Source organism: Mustelus asterias, chromosome 11 (assembly GCF_964213995.1).
Source record: "Mustelus asterias chromosome 11, sMusAst1.hap1.1, whole genome shotgun sequence".
Classification (NCBI taxonomy): Eukaryota; Metazoa; Chordata; class Chondrichthyes; order Carcharhiniformes; family Triakidae; genus Mustelus; species Mustelus asterias.
Window position 1 is genome coordinate 31,256,668 of NC_135811.1, and position 18,775 is coordinate 31,275,442.

An 18,775-nucleotide genomic window follows, 5' to 3' on the forward strand; every position below is an offset into this window, starting at 1 on the left:
TTAATAAAATGGAATCTCAACACCTTAAGTGATTCAAATTTGACTTGGCTTAGATGAATTCAGGTTTGGGACAGGCATCTCTTTAAATGAATAGAATGCTAACGTGCAGCTCACATAAACAGTGGCCGGGATTTTCTGCTCCCGTTTTTGTTAGGTCGGTTTGGCGATGGGAACCGGAAATCTCACGAAAACTCTCAAATTGCGTTTGAGCCAATGTAATCACATGACACAATTATCCCCCGCCCCCCCCCAATGACAGGGCATGTTTCCCAATGTTCTTTTGAATGCATTAGTATCTAATTATTAGGATTCTATGCCTGATTCATCCCCTGTCACACTGGCATGAGGGCAGAATGGCATGAATCATGACTGGTCTCCCAGGAGGGCTCAGGTGAGTGCAGCGATCAAGGGGGCGAGAGTCATTCCCAGGCAGTGCCTGGGGCAGTACAATGACCAGTGCCAGAGGGTGCCAGCGGACGGGGGTTCGAAGTGATTTTCTTTGCACTGGGCAGTCTTTAAAAATGGCGCTCCAATCTTCGAGGGACTAAGTAGCTGGCAGGGCGGGCAAATCAGAGGCCGCCTGCCAGCATTACTTTGTGAGTTTGTGGGTACCGCCCCTTTAAGTTTTTTACTCTAAGTGTGGGACTATGCGGCAGAGAAAGCCACTGTTGCTGTTGGCAACTTCAACGCCACTTTTCCCGCCTAACATCGGCTTTTGCCAATTTCCAGGAAGCTTCCATCCAATGTCAATTTAGACATCCTGTAACAACTTCAGTTTCTGGAGAGCGATATCTGTGGATGAAGTCATCGCAACGCAGATGGTTTAAGACTAACTACTGTCATTTCAAATTATTTTTGTTAAAGTATGGGGAAAGTAGTCTAATTCTCAGCTTTATTTATGTCCATAAATAGCAGCTGAATTAACAAGAAAAAAAATTGGCCATTCTGATTCTGTTGCAAACACTAACCTCCGAACTACTTTTATGGCTAGGTTATTTTATACAAATGCAGATATTTTAATTCAATACTCCTCATCACTCTCACTTTAACTCTGTACCTAACCACATATCACATACACATTATTGATGTTTTTGAGGAAAGGGGTAGATCTTGTTACCAAGGAACTAACAACAAAATGTCACTGAAACCACTGCCTTCATACTCATGGACACATGGAAAATACATAACAGCATGTTACTGTTGCTCTAAACATTTATAGTAATTATGACTTAATGGCATCCAGGGTACAAAGAGAGAAAGTATAACAAACCATGAGCAACAATATTTTAAAACTAACCTAAGAGTTAAATTCAGCCATTGAATATATTCTTATAATTATCTCCAAATTACATTCATATGTATAAAATGTCAAAAAATTAAGGCTTAGCTAATGAGGCAACAACATAGATATGCACAACTGATGAATGGATAATCATGCACTATTATTTCAATTTGTATTTATTGCCATGATAATATTTTTTAATATTCCTTTTATTTTCAGAAGTAGGATATTTAGAGCTAATATCTTCTGTTAATTCCACAAGGCAGTGGTCTCCAAATAATCAATCGCAATTGACAGTTCAGTCATGGAATCTAAAGTTGATTGTGATTGGCTGCTGCACCACTGCCGAAAATGCGCGGGACTTGGGTTTCCTGTCATGACAAGTGAATCAGCTCATTGGCTGACAAACCACGCCAAAAAGGCATAGAACTTGGGTTTCTTTTGACTGCCAAAACGTGGATTAAGCTAGGTGAAGACAAAATGATGAGCGAGGAGCCAGGGACCTCCAAGTGGGCAAAAATTAGGCATGGGAAAGTGAATTTCTTTTAAGAATGTCAAGGGCAAGCCCATTTGTCTTATTTGTTAACAGAGTGTAGCCTTGAGTAAAGGAGGTAATTTGGAACATTACAAGACAATGCATACAAGATTTCAAGAAAATTTCCCTTTAAACAGCGCCATTCAGACAAAAGAATTTGGGGAGTTAAAGAGATTTGTGAAAATTTAACTGCTGCTCTTTTCAAAACCTGTGGCTAAAGGCAAAGCTGGCAAAAAGGTGTTGTTTCACGTCAGCCATCGACTCGCAAAATAGAAGAAACTGTTCACCGATAGCAGAGTTATCAAGGAGGCTATGATGGTGCTGCCAACACAGGTTAAACAGATTCCGTGACCACCTAAACAAATTGGAAAAGGAATTCAGGAGATGATTCCAGGAGTTTGACAAGATGGAACAAATCATTATGTTTGTCTCAAATCCTTTTCTTCAAGTAGACATTGGAGAACTGACAGCAAATTTTCAGCAGGAATTTGAACAAAGCAGTGGACTTGACATGGAAATAATCACCATGGAAAATGACAGAACTGAAAGCTAGGTCAAGGGACAAGACTTTTGGGGATTTGTAAACAGAGAGTACTACCCTTTTCTGACATTTTGTGCGCTCAAGGTGAAGGTCAACTTTGATTCCACATATACTCTGTGAGGTTGCTTTTTCCCCAATGAAAATCATTAAGCCCAATTATCACACTTGTCTCACAGATGCCCATCTGATGAACTGTATGAGAATGGCAATCTGAAACTATGACCCAGACTTCACAGCACTCACAGATGGTGTACAAGCACAGGTGTCACACTGAGTGTTGTGCAGAAGTACGTTTTGGGGAATTTTAGTAAAGTCGAATTTTGAAGAGTAGATCTCGTACTGCATTTTGATGCAAAGAGTGATCTTGTGCTTAAAAGGCAATTCATAGCCTTTATAAAGTATCACCCACCCTGTCTATACTTCATTTTGTATACAACACTGTTTCTAACTTATTCTGTAGAAATATTATACTTCGATCTGCTTCAGTACTCACCAGATAGCCAATGTGGAGTAAGAATATTGGTGATCCATGACGTATATCCTTCCTTGAAAGAACAAATAAAGGATTCAACATTGCATGGAGCTATGACCTCATTTATCTGTGGCACTTCTGGGTCCAATTCACAGATGGGATTCAGAAAGACTATTCGTGGGAAGAAGGCACTCTGGCGAAGACACACACCATTTTTCATCAAGTGATTCCACAAATTTAATGTTTTGGTCTATAGAATATAGTAAGAGGAGGTAAATAAGTAATGGGACATAGATTATAAAATAGTACAAAAAGATAGGACAATGAGCTATCAAAAAAGGAGAGAAAGATGACACTAAGCTAAAAAGTAGAAACAAGGTTGGGTAGTACACTCTCAGAATTAAGTCTGATTCTAACCCAGCTCTTGGAATTTAAATTCAATTAATAAATCTGGAATTAAAAGCTAGTCTCAGTAACAGTGACCATGAAATCATTGTTGATTGCTGCAAAATTTATTTGGTCTTTTTTGGAAACAAATCTGCTGACCTGGTCTGGCCTCTGTGTGACTTCAGATCCACGACTGTGTGGCTGATTCTTAAATGGCTTGGATGCTACACAATAGTATCAGACAGCTATAGAAATGTCAAAAAGGAACAAAACTGGATGGCCCACCTGGCAGTGACCTAGACACCGAAACCGACAAAGGCATCCATCCAGCCCTATCAATCCTGCGAGGTCCTCCTTACTAACATCTCTGGGCTTGTGCAAAAATTGGGAGAGCTGTCCAACAGGTTAGTTAAGTAATAGCCAGACATAGTCATACTCATGGAATTACACCTTACAGACAATGTCTTTGACAGCACCATCTCCATTCCCAGTCTTATCACACTGGCAGGACAGACCCACCAGAGGTGATGACAACAGTTATATATGGTCAGGATGCAGATGCCCAAGGAGACCTCAATATTGATTCCAGATGTCATGAAGTCTCATGGCATTAGGTTAAAAAAAGAGCAAAGAAGCCTCCTTCTGATTATCACCTACTGCCTCCCCTACTGAAGCAGGACTTCTCCATGTTAAACACCACTTAGAAAATAAGTGTTAAGGCACATTCTTTGAATATAATAGTGGGATCTTAATTTTGCATTTAACCTATCAGTGTCTGACCTGGAACTTCCTGGTGGTGACACTAGCCACACAATGAGTAAAGCGTTCAATTTCAGCATTAACATCTCTCATTTTGACCAGCAACAAGCACACAGCAGGAAGATACAACTGATTCTTAAAAATAAACTATTTATGCTTTAAGTAAAAGTTAGTTATGGCTCAGTTGGTAACATGTTCACCTTTGAGTCATAAAGTTTGTTGGTTCAAGTCGCACTCCAGAGACTTGAGCACCATAATCTAGTTGATACTGAGTAGTACATACTGAGGAAGTGCTGCACTGTCGGAGATGTCATGTCTCAGATAAGCCATTAAGCCAAGAACCTGTCTGTTGTCTTGCATGGATGTACAATGGCCTATGGTACTATTTATCCCTCAATATCAATATCACTAAAATCAAATATTGCATTTCCTACATTACGATCATAGTATCATAGAATGGTTATAGCACAGGAAGAAACAATTTGGCCAGACACCTTAAATCAGGGTGCTCTGGTTCTTGACTCTTCTAATAATGGGGACAGTTCCTCCCTATCTGTTTCATCTAAACCCCTCACATGATGTTGAACACCTCAATCAACTCCACTCTTAATAAATTCTTCTCAAAGGAGAACTATGCCAGCTTCTCCAATCTATTCTCACAACTGATGTCTTTCATCCCTGAATAATTCTTTAAACTTTTCTTCACCCTATCTAAAGCTTCACATGCTTTCTAAACTGCTACACCCAGAATTGGACCAATACTCAAATTGAGGCCAAACTAGAGTTTCATAAAGGTTCATCATAACCTCCTTGCTTTTGTGCTCTATTTATAAAACCCAGGATTCCAGAAGTCTTTTTATCACTTTATCAATGTAACCTGCTACCTTCAATGATTTGTGCACATGTACCTCAAGGTCTCTCTGTTCCTGCAAATACTTCAGAATTGTACCTGTTAGATTACATTGTCTTTCCCCATTCATCCTGCCAAAATCTATCACCTTACATTTTATCATTGCCTTAAATTTCATTTGCCATCTGTCTATTCATTCCACCAACCTAAGTCGTCTTGAAGTCTACCACTATTCTCTTTGCAGTTCACAATACTTTCAAGCTTTTGGTCATCGGCAAATTTTGAAATTGTGCCCTGTACACCATCAGGGACTGAGCAGTCGCTTGATTGGCATCCCATTCACTATCAAGTGGATACATGAGCAGTGGGAGAATGCATATCTTGAGTGAGACACAGTCCAAATTGGATGAAAGTGGGAATTTGGTGCAGAAGGAAGGGAGGTGCTCTTTTGCTTTCTAACTTTTTCAGTCTTCAGGAAGTGGTTTTGCCGTGCTGCAGAACTAGCTTTTTGTTTGGTGAACATTGTGATCCAGGGCAAACAGGTCTGCATAAGTGTTTGCAACTTGAGAAACTTCAGCAGGGTCATTGAGCTGAAGGCTGAGCTGTGGAAACTGCGGTACATCAGGGAGGGAGAGTTGCTTGGATGCTTTGTTTCACACTCCTTAGGAGAGCGTCTTCTTGCTTAAAGTGGTCAGGAATGGGGGGTGGGGGGGAGCACACAAGAATGTACTGGTGGTAGGAGATAGTATAGTGAGGGAGATTAACACAGTTCTCTGCAGCAATAAGCGAGTCCAGATGGCTGTGCTGCCAGCCAGGGTTCAGGACATTTGCTCCATCTGGAGAGGAATTTGCAGTGGGGAACTATCAACGATATAGATAGAATGAGGAAAGATGTTCTGCAATAGAGAGCTTGAGGAACTAATCATTATATCAAACAACAAAACCTTCAAGGTTATAATCTCTTGACTACCTGAGCCGCAAGCAAATTGAGCTAAATGGGTATGATCTTACAGTCATTACAGAACGTGGTTACAAGGAGATCAAAGGTGGGAACTAAATATTCATCGATATGTGACTTTTTGTAAGAGAGGCAGGAAGAAAAGGGTAGGGGGTAGCTTTGTCAGTACCAAATGGAATAGGTTCGACAGTAAAAAATGATCTTGGATTGGAAGATATAGAATCCAGATGAGTGGAGGTAAGAAGTACTAAGGGGAAGAAGGCACTGGTGGGAGTAGTCTACAGGCCCCTCTAACAGTAGCTGTAGGACGGAGAATAAATCAGGTGATAACAAGGACATGTAAAAAGGCCGTAAATGAATACTTTAGTCTTCATGTAGATTGGGAAAATCAAATTGGCAGAAGTAGACATGAGGAAGAATTCATAGAGTGAATTCGGGACAGATTCCTATAACAATATGTTGTGGATCCAACCAAGGATCAGGCTATTTTGGGGCTGGTAATGTGTAATTAGGCAAGTTTAATAAACAAGCTCATACCCTAGAGAAGAGTGACCATAACATAGTAGAATTTAGCAGTCAGTTTCAGAGTGAGAAACATGAGTCAGAAACAACTGTGCTAAACTGAAATAAGAGTAATTACACAGGAATGAGGGCACGGTTGACTGAAGTGGACTGTGAAGGGAGTTCAGCAAAAAAGACAGTTGATCAGCATTGTCAGACATTTATGAAAATAGTTTATGATTCACGACAAAGATGTATCCCGGTAAGGATGAAGGATTCTATGAAAGGGATAAATCATCCACGGTTGGCCAAGGAGGTTGAGCATAGTATTAAACGGAAAGGAAAAACATACAATGTGGCAACAATTAGTGGTAAGCCAAATTTTAAAAACCAATAAAGATGGCCAAAATAAATAAGAGGTAGAAGCTTAACTGTGAGCTTAAACTAGCAGGTCATATAAAAAAGACAGTAAGAGCTTCTCAAAAACATGAAAAGGAAGAGAGAGGCCGAAGTGAACATAGGCCACTTAGAGAATGAGACTGGGGAACCAGGAAAAAGGCAACCTAATAAGAGAAGACCACATGATGTTGGGGGTAGTGTATTAGCATGGATAGAGAATTGCTAACTAATGGAAGACAGAGTTGGTATAAGAGGGGTACCTGTAACTAGTGGAATGCCACAGGGATCAGTGCTGTGGCCACATTTATTTACAAAACATATTAATGACTTGGACGAGGGAAGTGAATGCACTATTGCCAAAATTGCGGATGATTCAAAAATAGGTCGGAAAGCAAATGGTGAGAATGGCACAAAGAATCTACAGAGGGATATAGACAGGTTAAGTGAGTGGTCAAAAACTTGGCAGATGGAATGTATCGTAGGAAAATGTGAAATTGTGCATTTTGGTAGGGAGAATAAATGAGCTGAATATTATTTAAATGGAGAAAGACTGCAGAAAGCTGCTGCACAGAGGAATTTGGGGGTCTCGTGCGTAAATCACAAAAAGCTAGCGTGCAAGTTCAGCAGGGAGTAGGGAAGGCAAATGGCCTATATTTCAAAGGGAATGGTGTATAAAAATGGGGAGGTCTTGCTAAAACTATACATGGCACCAGTTAAATCACAACTGGGACTGAACAGTTTTGGTCCCCTTATTGAAGGAAAGATATACTGGCATTGAAGACAGTCTAGAGAAGATTCACTAGGTTGATCTTGGGTATGGAGGGACTTTCTTATGAGGAGAGGTTGAGTCATTTAGGCCTGTACACATTGGAGTTTAGAAGAATGAGAGGCGATCTTAGAGACATGAACATCAGCTTTATGATTTCTAAAAAAAAATGTAGTTCATAATAGATGATATAACATATTAAATGCAACATTAAATGGGAGCAAAACTGTCAAAAGCTGGATTGACACACATTAGAATGGTAAATACACATTATGAATCACGTCCACAGATTCAGTTTCAGCAAAGGAATTCCTGAATAAATAATGAACCTAGATGACTCAGATAGGTTGTGGAAAGCTATAAATATATATATATAATTTTTGCAGAACAATATCAAAAATATTCATTACGTGTGGTTATCTATTTTTGGTGAGGAATGGAAGTTTTCACTTTGAACATGGCAGCAGTACAAGGTTTATTTTCACAAATATTATTCACCGTATACTAGTTCATAATGTGCAAAAAAACATTCAATTGAAGGACACAAAAATACTCCAAAATGGCTTGGTGGGCTTACATAAGGATCAGCTGCGCATTAGATAGCAGCTAATCCACTCCCCTATATCCTTCCCCAGCCAGTCATTCAGTACCTGTGCTTAAATGGGGTTGGGGGTTCAAATTTCCCAGATTATGGGAGCACATGCAGTGAAATAATCAAGAATCCCTAAAAAAAAAGGAAAGAAATTATGAATGGAAAGGAGCAGTGCAGACAGTGCCAGAATCAAATGCAAAAGAGGAATTTGTAATAGGAGAGCAACCAGGAACAGAAGAGGCAGCAGAAACAGTAGAGGAATTGAAGGTAACAGCCATGAGGAGGAGACGAATTTTCAACACAAGAACCACTAGGAATAGGAGCACGGTTACCACCAGGAACTGAAGTGGGATTGACGAATAAAAGCTATCAGGAGCCAACAGTAGTTGACGTGCAAGCAGAAAAACCACTAGAAACAGAACAGAATTGACACCAGGACAGTAAAAGCAGGGGAGGTGGCTGATACAGCGTGCAAGAGCAAAAAAGAGGATTTTTTTAGCAGACGAGCTGAGCTGGTAGAAGTGGGAAACAGGATTGGCAAGGGCAGGATAACCACCAGTAGTTAGAGTGACAGCAGATTGGGAACAAAGGAGAGATAGCAGAACAGGAGGTGTGGAGACCAGCAGACCAAGAGCTAAAGATATAGCACCAGCGAGAGAGAAGGGTTTCGGATGACAGGTAGTTAGAGGGCTAGCAGCAGCGGGAAAGAACAGAAGGACTATATGAGATACAGTAGGTTTTTACTAGGATGTTCCTGACTGAGTCTCACAGTACTTCTGCGTTAACATAAACTTTATAGGAAAATCTGAATATGACTTGTGCACCCTTTTTGTGCTCTGAATTCTTGTGTGCTCCACTGCTGCTGGCTTTTTAGCTGTATTATCATTGTGCTGTTCCATTTTTTTTGCACTGCCATCTTGCTGCTGTCGCAAGGGACGTATCCTGTCAGCTGGGAAAACAATTTTTCGGAGCTAAAAATTTAATATATATTTACCATTAAGAATTACAAAGTGAGTACATACCATATATTTGCGTATTCACTCAATTATGTCCACCTAAGAACCCGAGGCAAAGAAAATCTTCATAAGCACATTGGTGGTGCTGAAATATATCGGATCAGTGGTATTTTTTCTCCTACAGGGCTATTGATCAGAGAATATGCTCTTATCATTAGAACTGTACTTGAAACAGGTAGAATATTGCTGATTTGATCTTTAATCATTTTTGCAACATAATAAAATAAAACTAGCAGACCACAAAACAGTTGCTAATAGTATTTTCCATCCTTCCTAAATGTTCATTCTCTGTGAATTCATAACTATATCAGAAAAATAAAAGCATGCTTTTATTTCTTATTTCTTAAAATGCCCTTGCATAAACTAAAACAGCATCACAATTGGTCAGCAAACAGTGAGAAAATGCCTATTTGTGACCCTCAAAACTCTCTCTACCCATACGTTTGGCAGTAAAAGTCAATCTGAACCTGCAATGAGACAAAGGATGACATTTGTGTACTCTCAAAACCAACATGGGGAAAGTACTTTATTCCTCTGCTCTCCCCAAGTCAGTGTTTATGATAAAGATCTCAATTGTCTTGGTGGCACAACCATAAAAATAATTTTCATGTGATAAGATTGGGATACTTGGCGAGAGGCAACTGTAAAAGTAATATTTCTAAAATTCTTTCAAGAGATACTATTTTTTATGTTTATTTTGAAGTTGTAACAAACAGACTCTTAAAAGCATTATTGCATATATTAGATTTCCATCTTATTTTACTATCTAAACAACATTACTTGGAAACCACTTAACGTTCTTGGGAACTAAGGTGTCATTAACAACATGCAATACAAAAAGAAATCAAGAAACAAGACATGACAAAGCACTAACAACTATATTATGAAAACAATTTACTCTTTGTAATCCAGAACTGTTTCATTCAAGTGCCATAATTAAAACTTCTTGTTCAATGGTTTAATTGAAAATGTGCGGGGAAACTTTTTCACACAGAGGGTGGTGGTTGGTTACCTGCAACACACTGCCAGTGGAGGAGGTGGAAGCAGGCATATCAGCAATGTTCAAGGCGTATCTTGCTAAACACATGATTAGGAGGCGAACAGAGATATAGAAACTGCATATGGGCAATAAGTAGTGAGTCTACATAAGGATGAGGAATCGGCGCAGGCTTGGTGTTCCTGTGCTGTATTGTTCTTTAGATAAATAGGAAAAATGTAACTCCAGTTGGAAGTGATATTGAACACATTCATTTTTAGTGCTCGCTTTTAGAATTTTGCCACATAGATTCACAGACATCTATGAAGAACAAGAAAAACGTATTTTCTAATTAAGACACTGTTAAAGATTATTAATGAAAAACAAGTGCAGCTCTAAGTATAAGTAGTTCTGTTATTTCTTCAGTTAAAATTATTTAGTGAGGCCACATTTAACCTATATTATAGTTGCCTTTACTTTATTGGTGGTGTCAAAGTAGAACAGGCACTTGGGCATCAGGAAATTCACTGAGAACTAAGTTTGCCCAGACAAAATGAAAACCTGTCATCACTGGACTAAGGATTGGTTGAGGTTCACTTCTCGGCAAAGAATGGTCAGCGACTGTGCCAAAAGCTCTTTAAAATTTTACTAAACATGACAAAGCCTCCAACATATGGATGAAATAGAAGTGAAGTTTTTGGATCAAAATTTATCTTTGGTGATATGTGAACATTTGCACCACAGTTAGATCTTTATCTATAGGAATAGAATTAATGGTTCTCAGCATAGTTTGAAATCAACAAATTATCTGAAGTAATTTTATAAAAAATAAGATGCAGAGCTGGATTCTCTGGCCTCCCGCCACGGCTTCTTTCTCGTGGTGGGAGGTGGTGCATCATTGGCTGGTGGCAGGATCTTCTGGTCCCGCAGCTGTCAGTGAGATTTCCCATTGACTCCACCCCACTTCACCGGGAAACCGACTGCGGGGTGCGCCATTGGCGGTGTAAGAAGATCCTGCCAGCATGAACAGCCAGAAAGTTCTGGCCATAGCGACATTAAGTTAATGAAATGACAATTTTATAAATGTGTATGCAGTTCCAAATACTATTTATGAAATAAAATTAATGGTAACTAGAAGGTCCTTGTCAAGGTTGGCACATATTTAAGATGACATTTTGAAGTAACAAACTTGTATTGAATGCCAAACTGCAGTTGTGTGTTTTTTTTCTCAATTTCCTTTTACACACTTCACTCTAAAGCTACTTTTACATTTTTGCCCAAACTCTGGGTTAATGCCGCTTAAATCACATAGTTGTGGGCCGCAAGCACCGCTCTTCACAGATGACTGGTTAAATGACTATTTTCAGGACTGATTCAGTCTGATTTAAAAAAGTTTAACTTATTAATTTCTATATTGATACTTCTAGATTTTGAATTACGAGGCTTCTTGGGTTCCCACATTTCCAAATAGACAAGAATGCTGCAGATATATCCAAGGGTCTTTGCTATGGAGGCAAATGTAAGGTATCCTTATTCAACACATTCACTAGTTGTCTATTCTCCACATGCATAGTGTTAACAACCTATGTTAGTGACTCATAGTAGCAGAAATCAAATCCAAACCTTATCAAAGGCACCTTTCCTTTACCATGTGCCATTTTCATCTTTCCAATTGTCCTTGCATACTAGAGTCCACAGGTTTACTGGGCTTAAACTCAAAATTAGATACCTAATTTTTGGGTTAGTATGAATATGCAGGCCGGGGCTATCCAACTTAACAAAAGCGACTTTCATCCAATAGCAGAATCACAGAAGGCGGAAAATCACTTCTGACATCAGCTCTACTGCTAAAATGTAAATTCTTTAAGATGTGTTGTTGCTCCAAGTATCTGTAAATGGGAGTAGCATTTTGACATGTACTGCTAAATTGGTGCACAAGTCAGCAACAACTTGCATTTATAAAGCACGTTTAACATAGAAATCAACCTAAGGCTTTTATCAGGAGTGCTACCAAACAAACGTTGACATCAAACCACTTTAAAGGATGTTTGGACAGATGTCTGTGGACATAATTTTACTATTGGGAAGCAGACAGCCATCCCTCATGATCGATTGTTAAATCAGGGCATGATGATGTTGGGTCAGGTCCCAAAGTCATTATAACCACAGTTAGATCTTTATCTATAGAAATAGAATACTCTGACAAATACAGAAAGCATTGGGTCCAAAAGGCTAAAGCCCACCCGTCTTCTATTTAAGGCTAATTAATGAGTATTTAAACTCAGTTGACTCAGATTTCACTGACACTATGGCGGCCCCCATGAAGCGCTGCGCAGTGTTGTGATTTGATGACATGCACCTTTAAGGAAGAGGTGTATCTTAAACTACTGTCAATCATTACAACCTTGACAGGATATGATGCATTAGTCCCATGACTTGTAGGCAGTTGGTAAGCAGGAGGGTAGAGATCAGATGTACTGTACGTAGCCTCCTAGTTAATTTTATTTGTATATAGTCTTATCTTAAAATAAAGAACCCACATTATTGTCTCACTCATCCTTGTGTACAATTGGTACCTCTATGTCAAAGAAAAGAAGAATGTAATGTGGTGGCATAGTGGCAGCATTGTGTTTGAAGGTTTGACAGCAAAATATACAAAGCTCAACCCTTCACACACAACAGAAGAAACTGGTGGGACTACGAAACAACTATTGAGACCCACCATGTGTAAAGACTCTGCAGCTTTGTAGGGATTCTATAGACTGTTCTGGGATCACACCTTGCACAAGGCAGCAAGCATCAGGTCCCAGTAAGATTGTTCAGATCTGAGAGAGCAAAAGTCTAATTGCTGTAAAGTTTAGGCAAGAACAGAAATTGTATTGCAGAGTCTGAAGGGTCTCACTTTAAGCAGAACTCAGACAAGAAAGAGTCTGTCATCGCTGCTTCTGGGAAAGTTAAAATACTGTAAACTGAGCTAAAAAGAATCCTTCCGGTTACCGCTCCTTGCAGCCAGAAGACGACTGTAAAAAAAGTTTTTTTAGGGTTTTCATTTCACCATTTTGCCACCTAAATCATCACTTTATGGACAGAGCTTAGAGCTAAACCTGGGTAAAATCAGAATAAGCTCAATAACGCCACTATTGCAATTAGGCAGCAATCTATGTCCAGCTAAGGCAGTGACCGTTAAAGCTACTGGAACTCAAAGCTAAGTTAACTCTAAAGGAGCTGGAGGAAACTCCATATGGCAACAAAATTCCTGAAAAAAGCTAAAGATGACCATAAAACCTCCAACACTCAATTGGAAGGCACTGGATTTTCAATGCGAGTTTCCTCTGTTCTGACAATACGTCGAGCTGTGTTTTCTGGATCTCAGTATTTCCGAACCAGATAAATAAGCAATTAAAGTTAAATTGTTATAGGCAATGAGGGCTTCCCACATACTGAACAGGTCAGGTCTGTTCAACGGCCATTAAAAAAGACAGATAAAATATGGTCAATGTTCAAAGATTAATTATGAGTGAAGATGAACTTCAGAAAGCACTGCCTGGAATTAATGGGCAGGATTTTTTCACCCTATCTGCCAGAGGGACCTTCTGGTGCCGCCACCAATGGTGCACCCCCACCGTGGGTTTCCTGGTAAGCCTGGTATGCAATGCGGGTGCTGCATGCATGCAGAAAATGCTCTTCCTTTCAAGCTGTATGCAAGGTATGTGGCATCAGAGGACCTTGGAAGTGTTGGTGCAGAAAGGACAAAACAAGTGCTGTGATGTCATGAGAAGCCACGACCAGAAGTCAGTCAGGTGTGGCATTCTAAACACCCACCTCGACAGAATATGATATAATGGTCCAATGACGTGTAAGTAGTTGACAAGGAGCAAGGTAGAGATCAGATATACTGTACTCAGCCTCCAAGTTAACTTTATCTATATCATCTTATCGTCAAATAAAGAACCCACATGATTATTTCACTGACCCTTGTGTATGATTGATACATTTAAATTGAAGAAAAGAAGAACTTAACACACAGGCAAGCAGCAATTGTACCAAGGTACTTTAGTGGGCTGCAGGGCAGGATAAAAAATATATAAGAAATATATTTTCCTCCTTAACAAGCAGCACCTATCCTTAGTTGGCCGGGAATCCTTTAATCAGATTCACGTCATCAGTCTTGATGGACTTAAATCAACCAATCAGAATGTTCGTACACTGATGATCATTCTCACATTTCTCACTAAGCTACAATCTGGCCTAATCATCAAAATTGGATTTTATTCTGAGTTCTTTGGTCAGTGATTTTCTCCCATTCATTTTCAGGGGCAGAAAAGCAGGGGCGAGGGAAGACAGAAGCAACAAGTTTCTCCTAATTTCTTCTAAGTGGCCAATAAATATACTTTGAAGTGAAGATATCAGAATGCTCAAGAATGGAGTTCTCATATTGCTTTTGAACCATTTTTCTGAATCGTAGCCTGCCTGCATTCTTAATGGGCTCTATGAAAAGATCATATTTTCAAAATCAGTAGGTGGCCTGTAATTTGAGGTTTGAGCCACGAAGGCTCGAAGTGTGTTGCTGAACCCGTCAATGATTAATAAGAAAAAATATTGCATTTATATAGCACTTTTCACATCCTCAGGCATCAATGGAATGCTTTTGAAGTGCATTACTGTATTTTGAAGTGTAATCACTGCAAATGCGACAGCCAATTTGTGCATGCTAAGACCCCACGCACAGCTAATTAGTTTTGATGGTGTTGACTGAAGGATGAATGTAGCCCAAACAGCAGGTTAACTGTCTGAACAGTCTATAGGATTTCTGCTTAATGTCTTATCTGAAGAAAACACTCCCTAATAAGGCATGGAGGGTGCTCAAGTCTTGGAGAAGGCCTCTGACCCCACAATCTTCTGATACAGAGGCAAAAGGACTATCACTGAACCAAACTAACATTGCAACCAGAAAGAATTTAGAAAGAAATACAACACAAATAAGGACAAAGATGCAAAATCAAACTGCAGACTATGCTATCTATTATATTTTCAACATAGGTTCACTTTCTCAAACATTGTAATTTGAATATGACCTTTTAGAAAATGCTTCTGTCTGGATAATTCCAGTAATGCTATCGCTTATGTCCCACATGTCTATTATTGTCGCTCTCCAAGGTATCAAATTAAAAATTTTTGTACTTGTCTTCAAATCTGTCCTTGCCCCATTCTTTCTCTGAAAGCTCCTGTAGCCTTATAATTCCTCCTTACCACACTGTTCTAAATTCAGTCTTTTGATCATCTTTCTTTTCTCCCACCACGGAATATGGAGCCTTCAGTAACTTTAACCCTATTCTGTGGATTATCATCTCTAAACCTCTCCTTCTCCCACTTTTCCCTTCTGGTCTCATGCCAGCCACTTCCTACCAATCCACTGGAATTTACAGTGTTTTTTTGCACAGAGAGAAACTTGGAGGAGCTGGGCTCTAACCAAATTTCAGGTTCCTCCAGTATCAGATCCAGCCCCTGTAATCACAGAATGTCATCAGATCATCATAAAACTAGCCTGAACAAATCTGGTAGATATACCTTTGGTGATGCCATTAACTTAAAGATAGATGCACATCAGGCACAGTATAAAAATGGCTGACATTGTACACATATGGCAGCTTTTGCATGCTGGCACTATTTAAATCTTACCTGAATTCTCTGAACGGGATCAGCAACTTGTTTGATTGAAGTATTCTTAATCAATTCTGTACTCTCTGGCATCTGCAGCAGCCAGCAGTTGTCCTGGAGGGATATTTTGCCCTTCCAGTTCCTCAGGTCCAAACAGAATACTCCTTTTCCTAAAATATAATCAGCTGTGTCAACCAATTTGTTTACAACTAGATTGGATATTGGGGTATTTACTGAACTGTGATGCTTTATAGCAGTAAACAAAATGTAGAAGTATTTGAACCAAATCAGAGACAAATAAAAACAGAAAAAAAATACAAAAACATATTACCGCGGATGCCAGAAATCAGAAACAAAACAAGAAAATGCTAGGAATACTCAGATCAGGCTGCATCTGTATGAAGCAAGAAACAGAGTTAGTGGGCAGGATTTTCTGCAGGCTTTCGGACCCCAATGTTGGGACCAAATGGAGTCCTGAGCCTGAACTTGCCAACTGCAAGATCAGCATAGTGATAGTCCTTGGGACCTTTGAACTGCTGTAAAATTAAGGAAGGTGGGCAGGTCCCGGATGCAGTTCTGGATCCTCAGCAAACATTGCAGGAGGAATAGATGTTGCTGAGGCACAAAGGAGATCAAGAGGGTAAATTTTAAATAAAATTTGAGGGGGCAAGCTGATGGGGCCCTCACATCAATTGAGATATGTTTCTGGATTGTTCACTGGGGCTGCTGGGCTGGCCTTTCTTGCTCTCAGCTGCAGCTGCCTTTGAGAGATTGATCCTCCAGCTCCAATAGTGTGCTCTGTGGGCTCCATTAAACCGGTGGCCTTGGGCAGGGGATCGCTGGGTACGCTGAACCACTGGAATATTGCCCCGAGTCATGGGACCTTAATTGCTTCAATTGGCTGGCTGCCTCTGTTCAATGGTCAACTAATCCGCATGCTGGCCCACCCACAACAAACATCCCTTGCAGTGGGAATGAATCAGTGGCTGACTCAATCAGCTCACCTCCCCTATTTTAACCTCCCCCCCATCACCACCCCCCCCCCCCCCCCCCCCCGGTGCCTCCCAACCTCTTCGCTCCCCTCCCAAGGGCCAGGAATAAAGAGTCAACATTTCAGGTTGTTAAGCTTTTGTCACAACAGAAACATTTAATTCATTCTTTTTACTCAAACTTTGGCAAATTAAGAAACTCTTGTTTCTTAAAATTGCCTCAGTTGAATAAACACTTAAAATTCCAATGAGATGAATCCATTTTAGATTCATTAATGGATGTGGCAGGCATCCAAATAAATAGAGTAGCACCTGTTCTATTGATCAGGTTCAAACCTGGTGAAGAAGTAAAATTGTTTCTCTGGTTCCCCCTCCCCCAAAACCACATAAATATTTATAGTACAGGAATATAATTTACAGTTTTAGACATTCATCTTAATTTCTACAATCCAAATGTTCCTTAGTAAAGTACGTGCAGAGTTAGTGTTGCATAACAATCATTCTTCATTGCTGTTAATTTTTCCAGAAAATGTAGTTCAATGGTAGATGGCTTGTCCTGAATTTTTTTTTGTTATATAATAAAATTCAATGCAGTGATAGCAAAGTTGCCATGCAGTGCCACAGATCCCAGCATTATTAAGGATTCCCAATTATCTGTGCATTAAGAGCTGATCTCATGCAATAACACAAGGTAATCTCATTTGCATAATTTATTAACATTTTGAGCACATCAGTCATAAAGTATTGGGTTTTCTGTTGGCTGCAACACATTTTAATTTTCGCGTAACAAATACAGTTACAAGAAGACTCTCTCCAACTCACCCCAAGTCCCAGATCACATGACTGAGTGCATGTCACTTTGTTCCATGACATCACAGACTTAAAAGTAAACCCTTGATGGATTTAGTTTTACTACATCTTCCACACCTTCAAAACCCCCTGCCACCGGGTCTCTATCCAGACTTCAACTTTCTCTGGTGTTCCTGAAAATCCAAAATTTCAGTATCCTATTCATTCTACCATTTCAGTGTTTTGTAGTCACAAAGGAAATGTAGCCTCATTTCTTTCTCTCTCATTGTTCTCTTTTCTCTCTCCTCCAGCCATGTTTTCTTATTTCAATAAGCATTATGGTGCCTTCCTGAGTCTACCGTTTTTCATTCTCCACTCATTGGTAGAGAATAAGACATTCTCAGTCTTCTGTACACTTTTGAATAGAATTCAAATTAGTAGATGGTTTGAGATCATCTGTTTCAGTGTCTTTGTTTATTTGTGATGATTACAACCTTTCTGGTCTGTTTTTCACACTGTTGCTCAAATAAATCGCTTTCTTGGAGTTCCCTTAGCTTCATAGGAAAAGAAGATGACATTAGTGTTTTATTTTTATTTCTGTTTATGAATTGAATATGTAATACATCTGGATATTATCTCTTGCAATAACTTTGAGAGACCTGACCATCAAACCAAATACTGTGCTCTTACTCTAAATCACTTTGATATAGGTATTGTAAGATCTCAACTTTGAATACTCTTAGGATTACTATTCTATCATCATGTGCCAAAAAAATCATTGATCACTGTCAAATGTGCTCACTGCTCGAAATACAGTCTCAGGACAAGATGTTGTGGTGTATATGCTGGCCATCTTCTAAAACAAATTTCTCTGATCTGCTTACAGTCTGCATCTCATTTTTGAGCCTCTCTGATTTCATATAGTCTTCATGTTGTTGTTGGTAATGCATGGACTGCCATTATAGTGAACTTCTTGACCGCTTCGACAAATTCAATGGATTCTTTGTTTCAATGTGCGATAATGCATCCGCTGTGCTCCGTTTCTTCGCTGAAACAGATACCACATGAGTATCAAACCTCATCAATTTTAACTTAACTCATTGAACTCTTGATGGCATTCCTGCAAGCTCTTTCAAATTCATGAGTGTGACTACATGTTTCGGGTCTGTCCTATCAGAATGTGAAGATCTAAGACAGAATCAGCAAATTTATCGCCTGTCCGCCTGGCTGCTAATAATTCCTTTTTGACTACTGCATATCTCTTCTATATCTGTTAATGAATGTGATGCATAATAGACCAGTCTG

General features: G+C 39.5%; 1 protein-coding gene across 8 annotated transcripts in view; it reads right to left on the bottom strand.

Moving 5' to 3' along the window:
• LOC144500456 (uncharacterized) overlaps positions 1 to 18,775 on the bottom strand; it is a 230,807-nt gene that overhangs the window by 172,593 nt on the left and 39,439 nt on the right. For 4 of the 8 annotated variants that reach the window (XR_013498979.1, XR_013498978.1, XM_078223395.1 and 1 more), the window contains exons 4-5: positions 15,714 to 15,862; positions 2,852 to 2,903 (exon numbers count right to left, since the gene is read on the bottom strand). Coding sequence is in view for 4 of the 8 variants with exons in the window: in XM_078223395.1 (XP_078079521.1) it covers positions 2,852 to 2,903; positions 15,714 to 15,862 (201 nt within the window). In the remaining 4 variants the exon portion in view is untranslated. Of the gene's footprint in view, positions 1 to 2,851; positions 3,081 to 15,713; positions 15,863 to 18,775 lie in introns of all 8 variants that reach the window. The other 4 variants (XR_013498977.1, XR_013498976.1, XM_078223394.1 and 1 more) reach the window with 1 other exon arrangement.